We start from the raw sequence: 20285 nt of genomic DNA, 5'->3' as shown, positions 1-20285 counted from the left end.
CAAACATCTTAATGTGATGGGAATTATTTCATAAGCTACATTTGAACAGTGTTTTCGTTAATTTCCTGCTAATTTCTTCCATTGCTAAAGAAGGAACATTTACAAAAGTGAAAACAACCACCCATCAACTCAGCTGTCTCAATGATATGAGTCAAGGTTACGGCTCAGACCGGTTCTACCCCCCTCCCAACACCCTTTTATCTTCTTCTCTTTCTCTCTATTGTGATTTGACTTAGTGGTTCACCATGCCGGTAAAGCAGTGGTCCATGATTTACGTGGGTTTTCAACCGAGCTAAATTTCTCTTCACCTTGCGACGAAGACAACCGTGTGCCCATAAATGAACTTCCCACTGCACAGCAACGGTGCAGCACTAATTGGTATCATCCCGAACGACAAGCAGATGATTTCCGTCAACATTTGTGCGAAGCATCAAAACAACAAATTCCACACCCTGCTACTGAGCCTCCGACTGTATTCCGTAGAAGAGAAATCACCTTCCTACGACTCCGAGAGCGACGAGGTAAAGGTAAAACCTGATCGGTACACACGGGTTCAATTCAAGGAAAAGTGACAGACCGAGTCACCTACATAGGAAGGAGAGGTGAGAGAAATGGTCTCTTGCGGGAAGCAATTTGAAGTGCCATTTGCTTTTCAACTCAGTCCATTCCGCGGTCATTGACATAGTTAATGTGTTTTGCTCTCGGGAGAAAAGCCGGCAAAGTCCCCAGACTGAGGCTTGCTGCAGGTTTCGCTGCAGCCTGGAGCTAGGGAGAAACTAATGGTTGATTGAAATAATTGGATGCTGATAATCCGGGTACCGTGTGAGAAAATGTTATGCGAAATTTTCGATTTCGATACGTATGTAAATTTTGCAGATGACGCTGACAGTTTGAATGGATGCAGCACGGAACATCTACCATTTCAAACTTAAATTGAGCAGCAGTTTTTTAGAGCAAGGGTATAAGTATTTTAATTTGTTAATGTTAATCCATTTTTACATGCACTACAAAAACTAACTGTAACCACATCTCTGTGTACGTACCAAAATTACCCAACGCAAAATGATCATAGTAGAGGAAGTGCACCAGTTATTGCACTGTTTAAAATTTACTTCAGTTTTAGCATCATCATATTGCGTATAAAGGATAGTGCCATAACTGGTCAATGAAACCAACTCATTCATATTTGATTCGATTTTACTCGAAACACTTTACGAATATGAGGAAAATCGAGAGAGGTATCACTCAGTCTATTAGTACATGACGGGTGAGATCAATTCAAAATAGAGTGGTTTTTGACACAAAATCGAAAAAACATAGGTCACTCGACTGAGTAATATCGTCCTCACTTTTCCGTAAAAATCAACTCGTATGTGAGGAAAATCGACGAAAATTTTACTCAGTCTAGAAGTATATTACTAAACTGAGTGAAACCTTTTTCGATTTTCCTCATATTTGGAATATTTTTTCCTGGAAGATCGAGGAAATTTTTTACTCACACGCTAACTGAAAAGTACCCACTAAATGAGTACCTTGTACTCATTTTTTGAAGTTATTCAAAAATGTCAAAAAATGGGTATTTTCGAAAACCGGAAAGCGGGTACTTTTTCCCCATTTTTGAACATATCTACTGCAATTAAAATGGGTAAAAATGTACATTCAATTATTGTCAAGACATCTTTGGTGAACTGGAAGTGCAGAGTGTTTTATCATTTTTAACAACCAAATGTTATGAACATTCTTGAATTTCACGTGCATCGATTACGTGACGATACGACGGAGTATGAAATAGTGTTCCAACCGAGCCGTCCGATGTTGATTGACGTGAATATGTTAACTTAACAACAATGCTGCGGCTGCTAGTTTTATTGTTTCCGTCACTTTCCATAAAAAATCTGAAGAACAGCACAGCATTCCTGGACATGATCTGATATCGATTGTTACGAGGTAAAAATTGTATGTGCAATTATGATGAAAATTGTATTTGTTCCAAATACGTGTTCCGTTTCAGGTTAGCGATGATTTTCAAAGAGGAAGAAATGAAGTTTACAGAAGGGTCCGAACCATCTGAATGAGCAGCAAACCTCGTAGACCGATGCCCAGTGGATGCTATTGATTATTTGTGTGATTACTTGTGCTAATAATTATGTCCAATATAGAGTATGAATTTGTTTTATATGATTTGATTTCTTAAAGGAATACATCGGTTTGATGACAGGTATTCCCATGAAGCAAAAAGCAATTCAATAAAATGGGTACTTTTCATACATTTCGGAAAAAGCAACAAGGGTACAAAATACCCATTTTTGACGTATCTGTTTAATACTCATTAATGAGTAAAACCGGTTTTACTCACTTCATGAGTTAAGCCACTTTTCTTGAAAATGAGTAAAATTTTACTCATTAATGGGTACTTTGGAGTTAGCGTGCAGTCTATGAATAACCTACGTTTTTGCGAATTTGAGTTAACGATACTCAAATATGAATTGGTTTAATCGGCCGTATATAGTTTAGGACTGAGTAAAATTTTCGTTGATTTTCCCATATTCGAGTATATTTTTGAGGATAAGTGAGGAAAACTTTACTCAGCCTATGTTTTTGCGATTTTGAGTTATAACTTACTCAATTTTGAGTTAATCTCATTGGCAAATTAGTATTGGAAAATGATTAAATTTTATCATTTAATGAGTGGTTTTCATCGGCCAGTAGACTAACTCAGAGAGATAGGGTGTCACTTTTACTCAGATGTATGAGAAATTTCATGAAACGTAGCATACTCAGCGCTGAGTAACCTACATTTTTAGAAATTGCTCATACAACGTACATCAGCTCTTTCTGAGTTAGTCTCATCGGCAGTGCATCAACTCAAATGCGCCTGTCATTTATGCAACACAGTGACGGTTAAGGTACGACATAAACACTGTTGCGTGACATGTGCAAGACACGCTAATAGAAATAACTCGCAGATTTTAAGAAAAAGCTTGACCACGATTCAAAAGAGTCCGAATAAAATAATTATCCAGTTATTTCAGTTGTTTTTTTTTCTACACCTTTGTACCAATGCTTTCTCTGATGCCTAAAGAGCCTTCTAGTAATTTTTCTTTTAAAACTCGAAAGATTTTATAGAAAGTAGAGCAACCAAAAAAACACGTGTTGCCAAAATGAGAAGGCTCTGTATAGTGTAATAATCAATACCTACTTGCGTGCCTGGTTCTTTTCGATCAAAACCAATGAAAATGCCACCATTTCGTCAGTTCTCAACGGATTCGAATGAAACTGGATTTAAAACGATCAGTTACCGTTTTTAGTTTTGGCATGTGTAGAGTTTGAGTATAGTTTCCATTTCAGTTCCAAAATATGTAAAAAATGTCATGGAATATAATAGGAATAGGTACCGTAAAACGGGGTAGCATTGATAGTTTTTGAAAGTATATTCTAAATATGTTTTACTGCATTGAAGGTTTTTCAAATTTTATATTTTTAAAACAAGTACTGAGGATCCAAGAGTTAATTCATTGATAATATGTTGAATGAAAATTAAAGCATTTGCACTATTTTTTTTAGTTTTGTGACCGAACTTCAGTATTTTCATTTGGGGTTACTTTGATAATGCTCGATGAATGTTGAAAAAAAAATGAATAAAACATAAACAATTTAGGTTTTTAAATATGAAACATTGAATGAGTATATAATCAGAAAGCTTCATAAGCAATAAGAATACAACATTGAATTTGTGATGGCTGTATCGGAAATACATTTCATAAGTGATAATTTGAGTGCTTTTTTTCAAAAAGGCGAAAAACACGAAAATTGTTTTTTAATATATTTGTAATATATGTAACACATACTATATAAAAACTACATACGATATGAACGGAAATACCCTAAGCTAAAATATGGAACTAATGTTTCTAATTTGGAAAAATTACAGCGACTAATTTTAATCTTTATATTATACTATCAAAGTTATCCGCATTATCAAAGATACTCCGTTTTACCAACAATCAATACGAAACTAACGATTTTAAATTGGCTCACCACTTTAGTAGCCTATTGGTCCCAAGCAAACGATTAACGTACCCTATTCTAGTTGAAATTATATTACTACACTATGTTTGTTTTGATTCGCTATGAAAGTTTGACAGATAACATCAGGGGTGTGTGAAATAGCTTGGGACTGCTTGGGACCGTTGTTCTGGTACTGAGTGAGCCAAAAATAATAATGATTTTCTTCGGGACCCAGTGGTCTTAGAGTTACCTCTATGGTTTTACGGTACTTATCAATTGCATTGCAACACACAGAAAGTAAAGGTTGAACACGCAAATCCTGACACGAGAATCTTGTTGGGGTTTAAAAATGCGTTTTATTTTTCATATATCAATGTAACAGCTATACATAAGTAGTTATTATGCTTATTTTAAGACCATTGTTTCAGTCTTCCTTCTTATCATGCACACTTAGAAAAATTGAAATTCAGCTCAATCAAACGTAGGTTCTATCAAACTTTTCAGTTTCGGAGCACTTAATTTTACATGACATGTTTGTTTACGTATCATCGTTTATGTCAAAGATGGATTCCGTCACGTGTAAGATTAGGTATTTCCAAGTGTGTATGCCATTGTTCGTATTTTTTTTCGTACACGACCAATCATCTTTGGCACGAGCTACCTGTTGCTACTTATTTGGCTGTCAAATTCAATTTCCGCTTGAAATCCAATTGCAGTTTCACTCTTTTTCTTCAGTATGAGCTTCACAATTGACCAGTATTCCTCAATTCGCCTTAGTTTCGGATTATTGGCCGGATTCATCTCCTTGGGAACCACTGCACACTGGGCAAAAATTTACAAAACCGCGACTTAATTGAATATCTCGGCTGCCGAACGGTTTCAGTCAACATGTTATACATATTCTTAAAGGAAAAATACTGTTGAATCGATGGTGGTCTCATTGGCCGGAGACTTTTGCATACCGAGATAGAGGGCCAGGAAATGCCACTATATATCAACGTAATTTTACACTTTACTTAACATATATTACTGGAAATTGATAGTACTAAGTCTCCGGCCAATGAGACCACCACCAATCGATTCAGCAGAATATTTCCTCTTAGAATATGTATAATATGTTGAATGAAACCGTTTGGCAGCCAAGATATTCAATTTAGTCACGGTTTTGTCAATGTTTGCCCTCTGTGCACTGTGACGTCATTTTCGCTGTACCACTGTTTGGTGGAATTTGAGTAGTGGCAGCTTGCCAAGTCCGGCCAGAATAGGCAATCCACCTCATGCTGCTCCAGAAAAGGCAGTAGCCTCTTCCGTAGGCACTCCTCCTTGTAAATTTGCTAGTTCATGGTCCCAGAAGTAACGAATGTTTCGCTTTTCAGCCCACAACTGCAGATTGCTTGTCAGACAAGGAACTTTTTGGATATTTGATCGAAAACTGCCAGGAGTGGATAGACCGGGATTTTCGTTTCGAGTGTGCTTGCTCCGGTGAAGCCATGATGTAAACAAATGAACTTTTCTTGACAACCAATGCCTACTGTGATTGTTTACACTCTTAGCTTGATTCAATGAAATTTTGAAAAATTTTACTCAAAAAATTAATGTGTTTGGATTTTTTGCATGTACGATTATAATTTATTTATAAAAGTATATTATTTGAATATTTCTCAACTGTTACATCATCATCTCTAAGTGTTTTCAAGTGGCTGTAATTATAAAAATTTGATGCAATGCTTTCATTGAGAATAAATTACACTTCGATACCATAAAAACAACTTTTGCAACATAACATTCGACCAAATCAAAAGTACAGAAACAAAATATACTTTCACTTTCAGCTGTTGTCGAAGCCAGGATCAGCAGTAGTACCTCTCGGTGTTGATCACACGATTACATATAATAAGTAGTAGGTTTGCTCATTACCTCCAATTTAGTCGGTATGTTGGTCAATGCCATTATTGGAAGCCAAAAAAATCATCTTTCCTAATGTACTGTCTCGTCAAAACACTGGCACTGGATGCGTATGCTGTTGAGATGTAAGCAATTTACTAGATTTTAGACGACCGATCGCTTTTCATTTGGATCAAGGCGGACGAATCTATGCTCCATTTTGGCGCAACTGTGAAGAATTGGTTTATCATTATGCAGAGAGAAAGGTAGTGAAAGAACATATGTCACCTGCCGGTGGCAACGTAGATGCGAATCAATACATTAAATCTTACGGGTAAACACTAAGCCTACAAAAAAGGCATGTTTAAATGATTCAAATTTGTAAATTTTATAACCTAGCTAACTATTTTAAATAACTTTACCAAACGATTCCCTATAGCAATCTCTAAACTTGTCAATGAAGATCGTTCTCCAATCTTCCTGTGTCTCAAGACCAGCCAGATGTTTGATATCAGAATTACGAGTCCATGGTGGGCTGTTTAGGATCTGAATCCTTTGCATATCATGTCGGCCGCTGAAAAGGCGTTTGAAATTAGCCGGATTTAAGGTTACCCATTTGGAAAAAAAACATAAGGTCAAATGGTACGACGCAAGGTTGCAAATGTTTTTCGGAATAATAAAACCAAAAAATGGTATGATGGCATGTTTTACTTGTAACTTACAAGAAGAGGTTACAAAGTATGCATTTGAAACATAAAACCTGTAAATTTTGCTTTCTGAGTCACAATCAGCGATTTGCTGATCGCTGAGTGAGTGAGTGAGTGAGTGAGTGAGTGAGTGAGTGAGTGAGTGAGTGAGTGAGTGAGAAAGTGAGTGAGTGAGTGAGTGCGTGTGGGTAAAATCGCTGAGTGTGACTCTCATGAAGCGAAATAAACAGGTTTAATATATCAAATACATTCTTTGCAACCTCTTCTTGTATCCAACCAATTCAAAATATGATCATGGCATCTAATTATTTCATAATTAAAAAAAAAACATTTTTTAAGCCGAAATGAGTATTTACAACCTTGGTACGATGATCCAAAAAGGTTTGAATATACTTCCCTACAATTTAGTTTCCCAGCATATTACCAAACACTTAAAATAACGTTAAAATTTAATTCAGTGGAATTCTCAAGCTACGCGTTCTATTTGGAATCGTTATGTTAAAATACTGGTGTAAATATTTCACAATAGTCTGATCGAACACAACCATACGGCCCCTTTTAAAAGGACTCTACTGTATTAAATGTTTTTATAGATCCGTCTACTCAAATTCTCAAAAATTCAGGTAACATATAAACTGAGTAGATTTTCCTTGGAAATCTGCTCGAATATAAAGAAAAAATATTAATCAGTCTATGAATATACTCGTGGAATGATTAAAATTATTCTCGATTTTCCTGATAACCACGCAGAGATTTGAGGAAAATCGAAGGAAAACCCGAGAATAGTCAGTTAACAAAATTAAAGGAAATCGATATTAAAGTTTGCAGTTCTTATCATAATGAAAACTCATTTTTATTTCAATTATCTTGTCTGATAACATATTGTACTTTTACTATGCAGTCATTTTTTTTAAATAGAGCAACCTAACTTCTGCTGTTAAAGTCTTGTTGAAAATTTAATTTAAGTTCATATGTCGTTGAACTAACGAGAACGCAGTAGGCTCTGCCCGCGAATGGTTGGTTTTGTTTTCGCTGATTTCATCTATTTCTCGCATATTTTTTAATTGTACTATGTCAAAAAATATTAGCTTTCACGTGTGGATAAGCGTAAATTAAAATCTATCACGTTTGAATAAGCTTTTAGTGATATTGTAATTAACGTGAAAACTCTGGGACAATAATTTGTTTCGAATAGCTGTGTTGCTGGTCGGTTTTTCTTTTCGCTTGTTTTTGGTGATTTGCTTCCATCTCAAAAAGAGTTTAACCGGGTATTTTCTTTTTTTCATTTCTTTGTGCTGGCGTTCTGCCTCCCGGAGGATGCACGCGAATGAGGTGTTAGGCAAAAAATCAGTGCAAATGAAAAACTTCGCATGTGATTCAAAATGTTGTGTACGGTTGTGAAAACAACGCGGAAGATTTTTTCGACTGCAGCGAGTAAACAAACCGGTGCACTTTCGTAGGCAGAATTTGGTGAGATCCAGCTAATTATTTACATATTTCCAAATATTACTAAATACGCGCCAGATTTCGAAACATCACATTTCGAGTGTGTTTGCATTAGGGTAATTGATTCTGGTTGGACCTGTCCAAAAACTGATGATGGTTGGATTTATTTTTTCAATCGCTAGTTTAGTCAATCTTCACTAATTTTTTTTTTTTTTTTTTTTTTCAAAGATCACTGTACTATCATAAAAAAACTCTTTTTCTTCAATTTGCATGTGTGTTTTATTGAAAAAACTTCAAAACAATTGAGTTTCAATGTGTTTTCAAAACAGTTCACTTTCCACGCATTAGCTCGTCATTATGCCTTACTTTCAAACATACAAAAAAGGAATATTTTTACATTTATTTTTATTTTCATGCAGTAAAATACTGCTTTAAGGTGTAAACAACACGTTAGTACGCCATTTATAAATATATATACGCTGGAATACGCCATTAGAAAATCTTCAAGAGGCTGTTCTTTTAGTAAGAAATAAATCACTTACCGCGTATCAGGCACAGAAAAGGTACAATATTCCAACAACGACACTTCACGCAAAAATTAAGGGAAGCCACGGCAAGAAATGGAAGGGAAATAGTGTTGAGTGTTGATTTGGAGAACAAGCTAGCGGATTGGGTTTGTATGTGCGCTGCTTCTGGCAGTCCCAAGACGACCAAAAAGATCTTGGAAGCTGCTAAAGACCTTGCGTCACTAGTTGGGCGTAAATTTGAAGGAGTAATTCCATCGTCAGGTTGGCTGAAAGGGTAACCACCGATTTCCGAACTACCACGAAAGCGCCGAAACAATCTGTTAATATGAATTTACATTAAGCACTTCTCATACACCTTCTGTGAGTGAATTAACTTGAAATAAAATGTTAACAAACTAAAAATTGCTAACTGAAAAAAAAACTCCTAGGAGAAAAAGAACTATATAACCGGAATTAAGTTCTGATATACGGTCATTTTAAGCCCCTAAATTCCCCGGGGGCACCCAGAACATGCCCGGAAGTGGCCAATGTGGTCCAAGACACTCAATTTTGTTATTGATCTTGTTATCGAATTTGGAAGTAATGTGAAGTGTCGCATGATAGGTTTTATTACTGCCATGTCAAAATTAGGTCCATGTTCCATATACCCTGGAACTTATTCCGGCCATATCTCCAGAACCAGTTTACCGATTACAAAAATATTCGATAGCTTTCAATGGGACCACAATACCTATAGTTTGACGTTAAAAATTTTCCAAATCGGGTCAATGATTTCCGAGAAAATGAGCCATGATGAATAGCTAATGCGTGGAAAGTGAACTATTTTAAAAACGAGGTTAAACTCAAATTTCTTGATTTTTTTTAAATAGCAAATTCATAAAAACTGTAAAGGAAGGGTTTTTTTCATGATACCAATAAGCTCTAAACAAAGTTTTTGAACAAATATGGGCTAAACTAGCATTTGCAAAAATAGGTCCAACCATCATCATTTTTTAGGTCCAACCAACATCATAATTCTTTGCCTAATAAAAACGTTTTATAAAATCATTTGTTCATAATATTTAATTTTTTATGTTATTATTAGAAACAAGAAAGGTAGATCTTTCCCCTAATCACGCATTTTTTATAATTAAATGTTAAATTCATAAAAAAAATACGACATGAATGTTGACGTCGTGTGCAACCGGCCTAAATAGGTCCAACCATGATTCATATGATAACGGTAGTGTTTAGACACGGGGCTTATTGTATGTGAAAGTAACCTCGGAATGGACGTGAATTACCAGGTTGCTGAATTTGCAGTAGAGCTATCGCTTTCTAACTCCCGGACTAAACTTGCTTTAAGTTAATACATCAAGAAGTGTTGTAAGCAAATTTCTTCCATAATACCAGCCGGCCAGAGGGGTTAGATTGAATACACACACATATATGTTGTTGAACTAACGATTATTGTTTATTTATTTTGTTTAACACATTTTGGGCCATTCGTGACTTGTCCGGGGTGAGATTTGAACTCAAGTCTTTCAGCGTGAGAAGCATGGATGCTAACCATTTAAATATGATGAATGCAAAAACAGTTACTAAATTGATTTCATTGAATGCAGGATTAGTTTTTCGTTTGAATAAGTGCTTTCATTTTTGCTGTTTAACCGTCTCATCTTGGTTCACAGATGAGATCAACTCTAGCATTCAAAATAAGTTTCATCATAACAGCAAATTTTGATTCCAATTTGATTTTCAGCTTTGCTCGGGAATTAATTCAATCTATGAGGGATCTGCGTTTTTGTGAATTTGAGTAAAAAAAAAACTAAAATTTAGGTGGAATTCAACGACCGTATTAACTCGATATAATCATGTGATCCTACATTTAAATGTTTCATTAAACAACACATCAGCTCAACATATATCCCATGCAGCACGATAGTTTGTTTTCATGGTTATGTGGACAATTTCGGATACAATAAATGCGTTTATTACTTAAGGTTTTCACAATTTCTTTATTCAGAGAAGAACGTGCTTCTTCCTGATTCGAGTCTAAGAATTAACAAAAAAAAAACAAAAATAACTATCAATAAAAATAATAATAAAATCATTTTTGCATGATGCATTCACATGGAATCGAGAAACCCTCGCGTGGTTCCTTCCTTTGTTTTTGTGATCGTGATGAATTAAAAATTTACAAATTTCTTGCATGAAATTATTTTTCATATATCATCCTTCTATCTCGCTCTACTATCTTTCTCTCTCGAGTCTCCGTCTGTTTCTATAAAGCATTTCACTTGTGCTTATGAATTATAACTTATATGCGCGTTTATCACTGCTTTCCGAATTGATTCGAATCCTTACCGAAAACTCCAAATAAAACAATATTTCGTGATGAATGTATGTATGTATGTCTATTCACAAAACGTTAAATATTCGATGTCTCGCGTTATTCGCGAGAAATCGGTGAAAATTTGCTATTTTCCCATGTTGCTTGGTAAATGTATGTGCGTGTGTGTGTGTGTGTGTGTGTGTGTGAGTGAATATTTTGCAAACGCACACTCACTCAAAGAGGGAGGAAAAATGTATATTTACAATAGGGAAGTAAGATTGCCAATGACATTTGAGAGTAGGTAAAACACAAACGCGGATCCATTCCGAATGATGAAACATTTCCAGCTGGTTTTCGCCAGGAAAACGATAGATGGAAATTGCAAGCCAACAACAAGTCGCGACAAAGCGATACAATTCAAAGGTTTGTGTCTTGGGAATAAATTAATCCAAGTGTAAGGTATAAAAGGGGGCGGGGATCTGAAAGTAACACGAGTAATACTACGCTGGGATTTTAGGGCACTTTTCCTAGATTTCACACTCGAACTCGGAAATCCGTCGGTTGAAGTAGACCATTCCCTGCTCCAGATCTTCACTGAAACCACTGACGTCCAAGTATTCCGACGTGTTGGAGGTGTCCGTTTCCTCCAGCTGCCACTGGCAAAGTGTCCTCGCTAGGCAATTTCGAGACTCGGAGAAGGATGGCCTCTGTCTAGGATCCTTCCGCCAAGTTCGTTGCATCAGATCGTACAGCTCCGGACGGCAGTCTGGAGGAATCTCCGGTCGAGCTCCGTTCGGAACACTTCGAACTACCTCCCGACCGGACAAACTTGGATATGGAGTGCATCCTAAAAAAATAAAAGATCGTTTAGGTTCAGAAAGTCACGAGCATTTAAGACTGTAACCTAAAGTAGCAATTTCCCACAGTACAATGCCAAAGGCCCAAACGTCCGTCTCACGAGAGAAGATGTGATACTGCAACGCTTCCGGTGCCATCCACCGGATCGGCAGTGCTGGACGGCTCTTGGTATCGTGCCCACGGCCGCCATGATTGCCGTGCCTTCCCAATCCCTCATGGTGTCCGTGGCTGTGATGCCTTCCTATGCCGAATGATCGAGCACTCAGATCGAACTTGAATCTTGACTCACTATGATGTGATCGAGGCACCCGGATGTGCGCCTGCGATGACTTGATCTTCTCCAGATCGATCGACATGCCAAAATCACAGATCTTGCAGATTCCGTTATGATCCAGCAGGACGTTGCGCGCTGCCAGATCCCGATGAACGATCTGAAATATGATTTTAATTGAGTTGCCAGCCATGTTCAAACACTTTATAACAACCAAACCTTCTTATCGGCAATATACTCCATTCCCCGTGCAATATCGTGAGCAAATCCCGTTAGCCTCCTTGGCGATAGTGGCATGATCGGTGTCCGATTACCATGCATCGTCGGCGTCAATCCATTGACAGCACCTCGTGCTGCCCTCAGCAGCGATAATAACCGGCCTCGCATGGCGTACTCCATTATCAGCAGTTGTGGTTCTGAAATCATGAAAATTGATCAATTTCGCCGTCTTAAATCATCAATCATCCCCAAACATCAAACCTTGCTCCAAACAGGCCCCCAGCAGCGTCACCACATTTGGATGCGATCCTAACTTTCGCATGATATCCGCTTCCGTCTTCAATTCCCCATTTCCATTGTCACTCCGCTCCGTCTTGACTGCCACAATTCTGGTTGATCCAAAATGTCCAGCCAGATCATCTGCCTCCGCTTTCCAAACCTGTCCAAAGTTCCCCTCCCCTAACAAACTCTTGAACCTCAAATTCTTTCGATTAAAGTCCCGATCCGTAATGATCGATTCATCTGCCACGCTGGACGTGTCCGATTGCTCCAACCTAACAACCGGACTGATCGGTGGCTGACCATCCGGGATGTACCGTTCCAAGTCATGTGAGACCTTGTTTTCTCGCTTACAAACGGCTGCTTTGATCACGTACAGAATGATGATCACGATCGGCAGCATCCCAAGTCCAGCCAAGATGAATGTGGCCGTGTTCATTTTGCGCATCTCGATCACCACGTCACTGTTGTGCTGCAGCAAGACTCCTTCGAATGCGATCGTCGGTTTTTTGGTTCCAGCCAGAGCTGGTTGACTTGCGTCATGCGTCAATGGAGGTGGAGAACTGAACGTGACAGAAAAATCCATTAACGTTGGTGGGCGTGAGGGCAAGGGGTTTTTGGTCAGTTTTGGAAACACGTGCGATAGAATCGGGTTGAATCCGGAGTCGGTGGAATTGGAGTAGTCTGGCTCCTCGTAGATGACCTCCGGGTAGACTTCGGTGATCGGTTCGGTGAAGACTTCCACGGGTGTTCGATAGGTCGATGGTGTTGTGGGACGAGGTGTAGTAGTACTGGTGGTGGTAGTAGTTGTGGTGGTGGTAGACTCCGTCGAAGTACTACTCGAAGTCGATGGCTCGGTGGTGGGGGTTGTGGTCAGCTCCGGTGTGGACACGGTCGTGCTGGTCGTAGACAGCGTAACCGTTACCGGCACGTACTGTTCTGTACTAACTTTGGCCTCGGTCTCTGCAAGAGACGCCCTCTTAACAGGTATTGGCATCTCTGTAGTCGTTGTTGTCGTACTTCTAGTCGAAAGATTCTGGAAAATGTGATTGATATCTGGAATGGAAACCATATTTCTAGGAGTTTCGTAGTCTTCTACGATCGTTTGTGTCGTTTCAGGAACTGGATACAATTTTTCGGTTGTGGTAGGACCTTGAACCGTGTCCGCCACTGGTTGATAGCTATTCGCGTGGTACAGATCTTCCGGTGTGGCATCATCCGGATAGTTGATGATCAGTTTAGAGATCTCGGCGAGTCCGGTCGGGCTGAAAAGTCCCGGCAGCTCGTCGTCTGGTTTGTGATTCGCTGGAATTTCCGTTGTCGTTTTGCTGGAATCTGTAGTCGTGCTGTTTGCGGTTGTACTCTGCACGATTCGCTCGCTCCTACTTGACGTTGTAAAGTTGGCACTTCTGGAGAACACTTGCTTCGGATCTACTGGGCCTTCGGAAAGATTGCTCAACGCAATCATTGAGTTTGTCAGTGAATCCGAGTGGACCGAGTTCTCTGTGGATGATGTCGTTGTAGACGTCGCAGGCACAGGGGTTACTCCGTAGATTCCATCCTTGTTCCGCCTCAGGTAGTTATTGAACGCCACAACGTTCCTCGTCTGATACGCCAATCGTGTTTGCCAGAATTTGTTCTTCTCCGTTGAAGGTTTTGGAGCTGACATTTCCAGCATCTCCAACGAATCCTCCTTTAGCTTATTCAATCGTGTACCCTTTGTAAGAACAACCTGATTCCTAGAATCCTCGGTCTTTCTGGAAGGCACCAGTTTCTGTCCAAAGAATTGATACGGCACCAATTCACTGTCGTCTACTGCCCTTTCCGTAGAAGTCGGAAACGTCTTCCGATCACGAGTCCGTTTACCCCTACCATCGTAATACGAACTCCTTCCGGGGAAAGGCTTCGTTGATGTAAGCTTCGTGCTCTCCTCGGTCTTATTGCTATGCTGCACTACAAAGTTATTAGTCTCCTTAGCCAACTTGATCTGCGGTCCCGTATGCTGCAGAGCAATTTTCCCGGTTCTCGGATTCACCACGTACATCCCATGGATCGATTCGTCCGTATCAAGAAACTCGTCCACTCCAGCAATCCGTGACTCCGGTGGTATGATCAAATTCGACTCCGGAGTGCTACTATCCTCAACTAAATTCACGGCCGGATTTGTGTGCCGATGAAGCTTCAAAGAGGACGACGGATGGTACTCCTTCTGCCAACGATCCCTGGACAGTGCCGTTCGTCGAGCTTGCAACACCGACATCAGCTTATTGTCCCGGTTGACATTGCGACGTTTCGTCGGAGCCGAGTAGGTGGTGGATTCTGAAATTAAAAACGAGACACAAAAAGAACAATTAGTTTCCATCCAAGTGGACATTGAAAGTGACGAATGCATCAAAATTTCATTGCTTCATCAGAGTCGCCTACTGTGATTGCCTGACTACCCTATTGTACTTTGCATACAATTGATCAAAATCTTCTCCGCCCGCCGTTGGTTGTAGTCGTACCCCACGGCACATGCAAGGAGGTTATGTTTCTTTCACGGTTGATTAAGTCGTGTGTCAACGAAGCCGAAGCCGTGTGATTGCGCTGCACGGTAGCAATCAAGGGAATCATTTTTCAACAACACCTGTCGGATCGCTTTTGCAACGGTTGTTTGTAGTGTAATCGATTTAATATCCTAGAAGGGAAGGGTCATTCGACGGAATGTTCAAAGTCATCATCTTGACTCGACTCGGCGCAAACCGGAGTTGATGACCGGTGGATGATTAGACGAATATATTCTTTATATTTGTGAAGTGACGGAGAATAAGGTTCTAGGTCGTATGTATGAGGAATTGAACTCGGAAGAAGGTTAAGATATGATTTATCTGAATGATGGTGCGAAATATTATGCGCGTCTGGGTTTCGTTGTTAATGGAGTCGATAATGTTATTGCAATTTATACGAGCAGGTGCTAATCATGGCTGTTGATACTGATGGAAATAAGAAGCAGCAAGTGGTACCGCTAGGTGGTTGATTGTGCAAAATGAGTGTTGTTGAAGCAATTTCAAATACATTGCTTATGCAAAGTATGACAATGACATACATTGTTGCATCACAGTAGGATTTCTGAGGCGCAAGCTGCGGCTAACAGCCACTAAAATCATTTTTTTCAGGAGAATTCACCATTTTATTATTGATCATATAGGGTTTACTACCCCATTCCTGGCCTATTAAGCACAACCCGTACTTAGTCTTTCTTCATCTAGCGTAGTTTAGCACCAAACGGAATGTTATAATTATAGATGGCTTCCAAATTTATTTATCATTCCATATGTACCGTTAGTTCTGATAAAGGGTTGCGAAATATTCGTTTATTGTTGAAAATGCAAAACTGCTTCTGGTGGCTCAACTTGGCCTACGAACTTGGTGGTTAGCTGGCATTCTGTCTTTCACCCACATCTTAAAATTACAGGGTTTTAACATATTTTGATACTAGTTTGATTGTTTTAGACCATTCAGGCAATTTTAGCTCGAGTTGCGATTCAAGCCCATTTCTAGAGTTTTCAAGGCCTTTTTGGTGTAGCTGGGGTGCAAAGGCTCCCCCAACCCCTCAGAATGTTGGGACATTTTTTTTACACACCGGAATTTCGTCAAGCAGGATCGATGTTACTTTTTCATATTGATTTAAAAAATTAGACCACAAACAACGATTTTTATGAATTTATATTTTATCGATATTTAATCGATAGCCAAATAAGATGACTGAAGGCTCTACAAATTGGAATGAAATCAATGCAATGGAACATCCTAAAAATTATGAAAACTTTTGGGAACTTCATAGAGCTTCAGAAAAAAATCGTTGAAACTCAGGGAACTTTGGAAAAGTTCATAAAACTACGTAGAAGTGGGAACTTAATTTAAGTTTGGTGATCATCGCAGAAATTATGAACACATTATTTAATTTCAGGGAACCTTATAACTATTTGGAGACCTTCATGTTCAAGAAATTGCATACGGAAAATCAACAAGAATGGCAGAAGTACAGAAACATTATAGATTGTATGCAAATTTCGTAGCTAGATCTCGAAGATCTAAAAATCAGAAAACTTCTAAGAACTTCAGAGATCCTCGTTTCAGTTTAGGGATCTTCGAAGCAGTTTGTCAGAGATCTGCTTCAAAAAAGTTCAATGAACTTCATTAATTTTCAAGGAACTTTCCAGATTTTCTTGAATATTTGTAGATGATGAGGGTCAGTCCAGAAGTTCAAAGATGTTCAGCTCTTCGTAGAATTAAGAGAGGTTGTAAAATATATGGAATTTCGTATAACTCCAGGAAACTTTGTAAAAGTTGAGGGAATTTTGTAAAACTTCAGGGAACGTTGCCTAAATTACAGGATATACTTTCTGAAATCCTCCCAGCAGGAAATATTCAAAACATTTCTTAAAGACTGCAGCTTGATCAGAAAGCATTCAAAAGTTGTCCAACTAATCGAAGATTTCAGTAAAGTGTAATTATTACATTATTCATAATAAAGTTTAAAATTTGAAGTCAATACTTTCATTTCCAAAGCAAAAAACCTACGCTGAAAATGTGTTGACAGCTCAAATCCCTTGTTATTATTAGAAAACCGCGCGCTGATGGAATTCAACAAATGCATTATTCCAAGGACCAATTTATAATGCGTGAAATAAACTGACAGCCCTTCATACTACTCTTCGTCAATCGATATTTCCGTTATGCACACAATTACCTTCCAGTATATTCCGGTAGCAGCTTTTGCCATTAAACCTTCAATTAACATGTCAGCTAGCAGTTTACCAAGCGACAACAACTGAGCAGGAACTATGCTGCGTCTACCCACCCGTTGTTCCGTGGCTAAATAAGCACATTCGGCTTTTAACACAAGTTGACTCGTTTGATTCAATCTCCATCGGACATAAAAAAAATTGCAAATTGCCTTCATCAGCTGCCCAGCTGTGGTGAAGAAAGCATCAATCAATCTATTCGATAACATAATTTATGAAATTATCCTAAATTAGTGCCACCGACCGGTAGAAGAAAATTGATACAAGAAGCTAATCATATCAGCTTGATCTGATGTAAAAAGAGTGAAAACTTCCCGTGTCATAGCTAGAGGAAGTAGCTTACCGAGGCCTCGAGGCAATATGGTCATAACAAATACGTTTCGAATCGGAATTTTACGACTCAAGCGACACATTGTTGTTATAGGTACAATCCTGTTCTTTATAACCACGCGATCGATCTCGAAACAAGTTATTCCTAAATAGTATCACGGTAATACCATTTGTCACATCAGAACCCCGCGTTGAGCCTATACCTAAATTGATAAAAATCGACATCCATTTAGACACTTAGGTTCATGTATATCCATTGAGCACGAAAATTGGATCGGATCGACCGTTTGTAAGCGAGCGGTGCACCAAACTGCAATCCCACTAGGAAGTATGACAACCGCCTCCGAGGGGGGTGCTTTGGTCTGCTATCTAGTCTGAGTCAGTTATTGACACGACACCCTCTCGCCACCCCTTCGGATCTTGCTCAGTTTGCCGACCATTAATATGCAGAGTGCGGAGTTGAACAACTCTAACAGTATGCGGGAAAAGATAACCAAAAGTGGCTTTCAGCGATCTTCACGACCGGCCGTGTGTGACTTCCTCATACTCTTGTTGATCCTGATGTCTCCTATCGTCGCCACCGTCGTCGTCGTCGTCAGTCTGCAAGAGATGGTGTTACATAATAAGACGCGCATTGCGTTGGTACGTGTGTAGGAAATTCAATGTTTTTCTCCCGACTATCGGCGGTTGGCACCGGCGCAAACACGCACCCCGCGAGGAACAATGCGAAAAATCTAAGTTTTATCTCCGCTTGATTATGGTGTGCACACGACACTGCCTTTGGGGAGTTTTTGCATAACAGCACCTACCCTAAGTGACGAGGAAGCTGTGCTTTCATAGATGGGGAATAGGTGCAACATTGCATTGGTGTCGGAAGATAGCGATGGCGACGACGACGACGACAACGATGACGATGACTAGTGTGAAGATGTGATCTGTTGACCGCAATTGCTGTATAATTGTGGACCTGCGATGATGGTGTAATGCTGTCTACGAAGAGATTCCTGATCTGTGTTACAAAGTGATGGAATTGAAGTGTGGGGGAATAGATTGGTGTGAAGCAGGAATTGCATAAATATCGTTGGACATGTTCAAATTGATTACAAGCAGTTTTGATGTGTCAACTACTGAGAGCATTTAGCCAAGGGCTAAGAGTTTATCAAAACTTCACTAAACAGTGGATACATATTTGTACTCGCGATCTAATTTTTTTGGAAACAGTAAAAATATTGTCAGAATCGGCTTTTATTTAATTTTCATGCAAAAAGCCTTTACGATTTTCGTAGTACAGATTAGCGGGATTTAGATTTGGTATTCTAAACAATGACATCTATTGAGCATGAGCATGAGCATGATTGACCGCCCACAGTTGCTACTCTGTTATTTCCAGATCAGCTGTAATTACACAAAGAACCAATAGACGATGCTTTTGACTAGCAATCATCCTCAATGTGTAAAAACTTGTAATCTCAAACTAGGCAATACCAGCGCCCGAACGCAGGTCTAGAAAGGAATGGGTAGGAATGTGTTGACGTGACACTCGCTTTGATGAAAGCCGAGAAATCCTCTGCATTTCCACGAGGAATCACTGGGATGTTTGATAAGAGGGTAGGGTTTGCAGCAGGGTTCGTTTTGGTAAACGATAAGCTGAATTGATGTCCTAACGATAGGGAGGGGCTACTGTATAAATAAATAAAAAGGAATGATCGCACCCAAATAAACATTTGGAGCTGCATCAACAGCAACCGGCCTCCTCGTAGACTTTCTTTGACCCATCGCAGGTATCTCCTTAAAACACAGACGTCAAAATTCCAGATCCATCACATCGATATATAATTAATAAAATATAATAAAATACAAGCAACCTCGATCTTCTCACTCAATTTATTTAAACTCATGCAATATATAAATATTTTAATTGCATGATATGATTAAACTCAGTTTTGCCTATTGAATGAATCCACAATTTACGTAAAGAATCAATTTGCTAAATAAACGAGGTTATTTGAGCATACAAGAGTTATAAAAACAAGGATCCATGAATAATTTTTGAAATAGCAAAACTCGGTCAGTCACCAAACTTGACTATCTTGAATCTGGATGATACTTGGCACATATTTTCAGTATGATAGACCAAGTATTTTCCGCAGGAGAGGAGACCCTTTTGACTCAAGGGTAATTTTTGAAAAGGGCCTATGTGTTTTTGCACACATACTTTTAAAAAAAATGTAGTTCGAAAACAGTTGGTTGAAGAAAAAAAAATTTCTAAGAAGGAGTTGTAGAAAACTAATAAGGCTTTATAAAAAAAAATATACACGGAATTTTTTTTGTTTTTTACAAAAAAAAATTAAAAATTAACCTCAAAATTCAAATAACAAAAAAAACATATTTTTGATTTTTTTTTTAATTTTTTTAATAAAAACTTGAATAGAAAACAGAAGTTTTGAAAACAACTCCAGGATGGACAAACTTTTAATACAAAAGTTTTTCTAAGAGCAACTTTTGAGGCATTTTTGAAACTTTCATTATTTACGGCAAAATGCTCAGTTTGATGTCAGTACATAATTATAAAAATCATTTCAAACGATAATGCTCATATCGATAAACCTCCTATATGTAACAGTTTTCGAAATATTTCAAATTTACTTTCACCAT

At 38.7% G+C, this 20285-nt stretch overlaps 1 protein-coding gene across 2 annotated transcripts in view; it reads right to left on the bottom strand.

The window, feature by feature from the left end:
- Positions 1-10574: 10574 nt before the first annotated feature.
- The window catches only part of Tie (Tie-like receptor tyrosine kinase), a 242164-nt gene continuing 232453 nt past the window's right edge, over positions 10575-20285 (bottom strand). For both annotated transcript variants that reach the window (XM_065226511.1, XM_065226509.1), the window contains exons 4-7: positions 12496-14832; positions 12235-12431; positions 11791-12175; positions 10575-11733 (exon numbers count right to left, since the gene is read on the bottom strand). In XM_065226511.1, coding sequence (XP_065082583.1) covers positions 11414-11733; positions 11791-12175; positions 12235-12431; positions 12496-14832 — 3239 coding nt within the window. In that variant the 3' untranslated portion in view covers positions 10575-11413. The remainder of the gene's footprint in view (positions 11734-11790; positions 12176-12234; positions 12432-12495; positions 14833-20285) is intronic.

Source organism: Ochlerotatus camptorhynchus, unplaced genomic scaffold (assembly GCF_037179485.1).
Source record: "Ochlerotatus camptorhynchus isolate MF236.1 unplaced genomic scaffold, CSIRO-AGI_Acam_v1.1 ptg000253l, whole genome shotgun sequence".
NCBI classification, from domain to species: domain Eukaryota; kingdom Metazoa; phylum Arthropoda; class Insecta; order Diptera; family Culicidae; genus Ochlerotatus; species Ochlerotatus camptorhynchus.
This window is presented reverse-complemented; position numbering and strand designations above follow the sequence as displayed.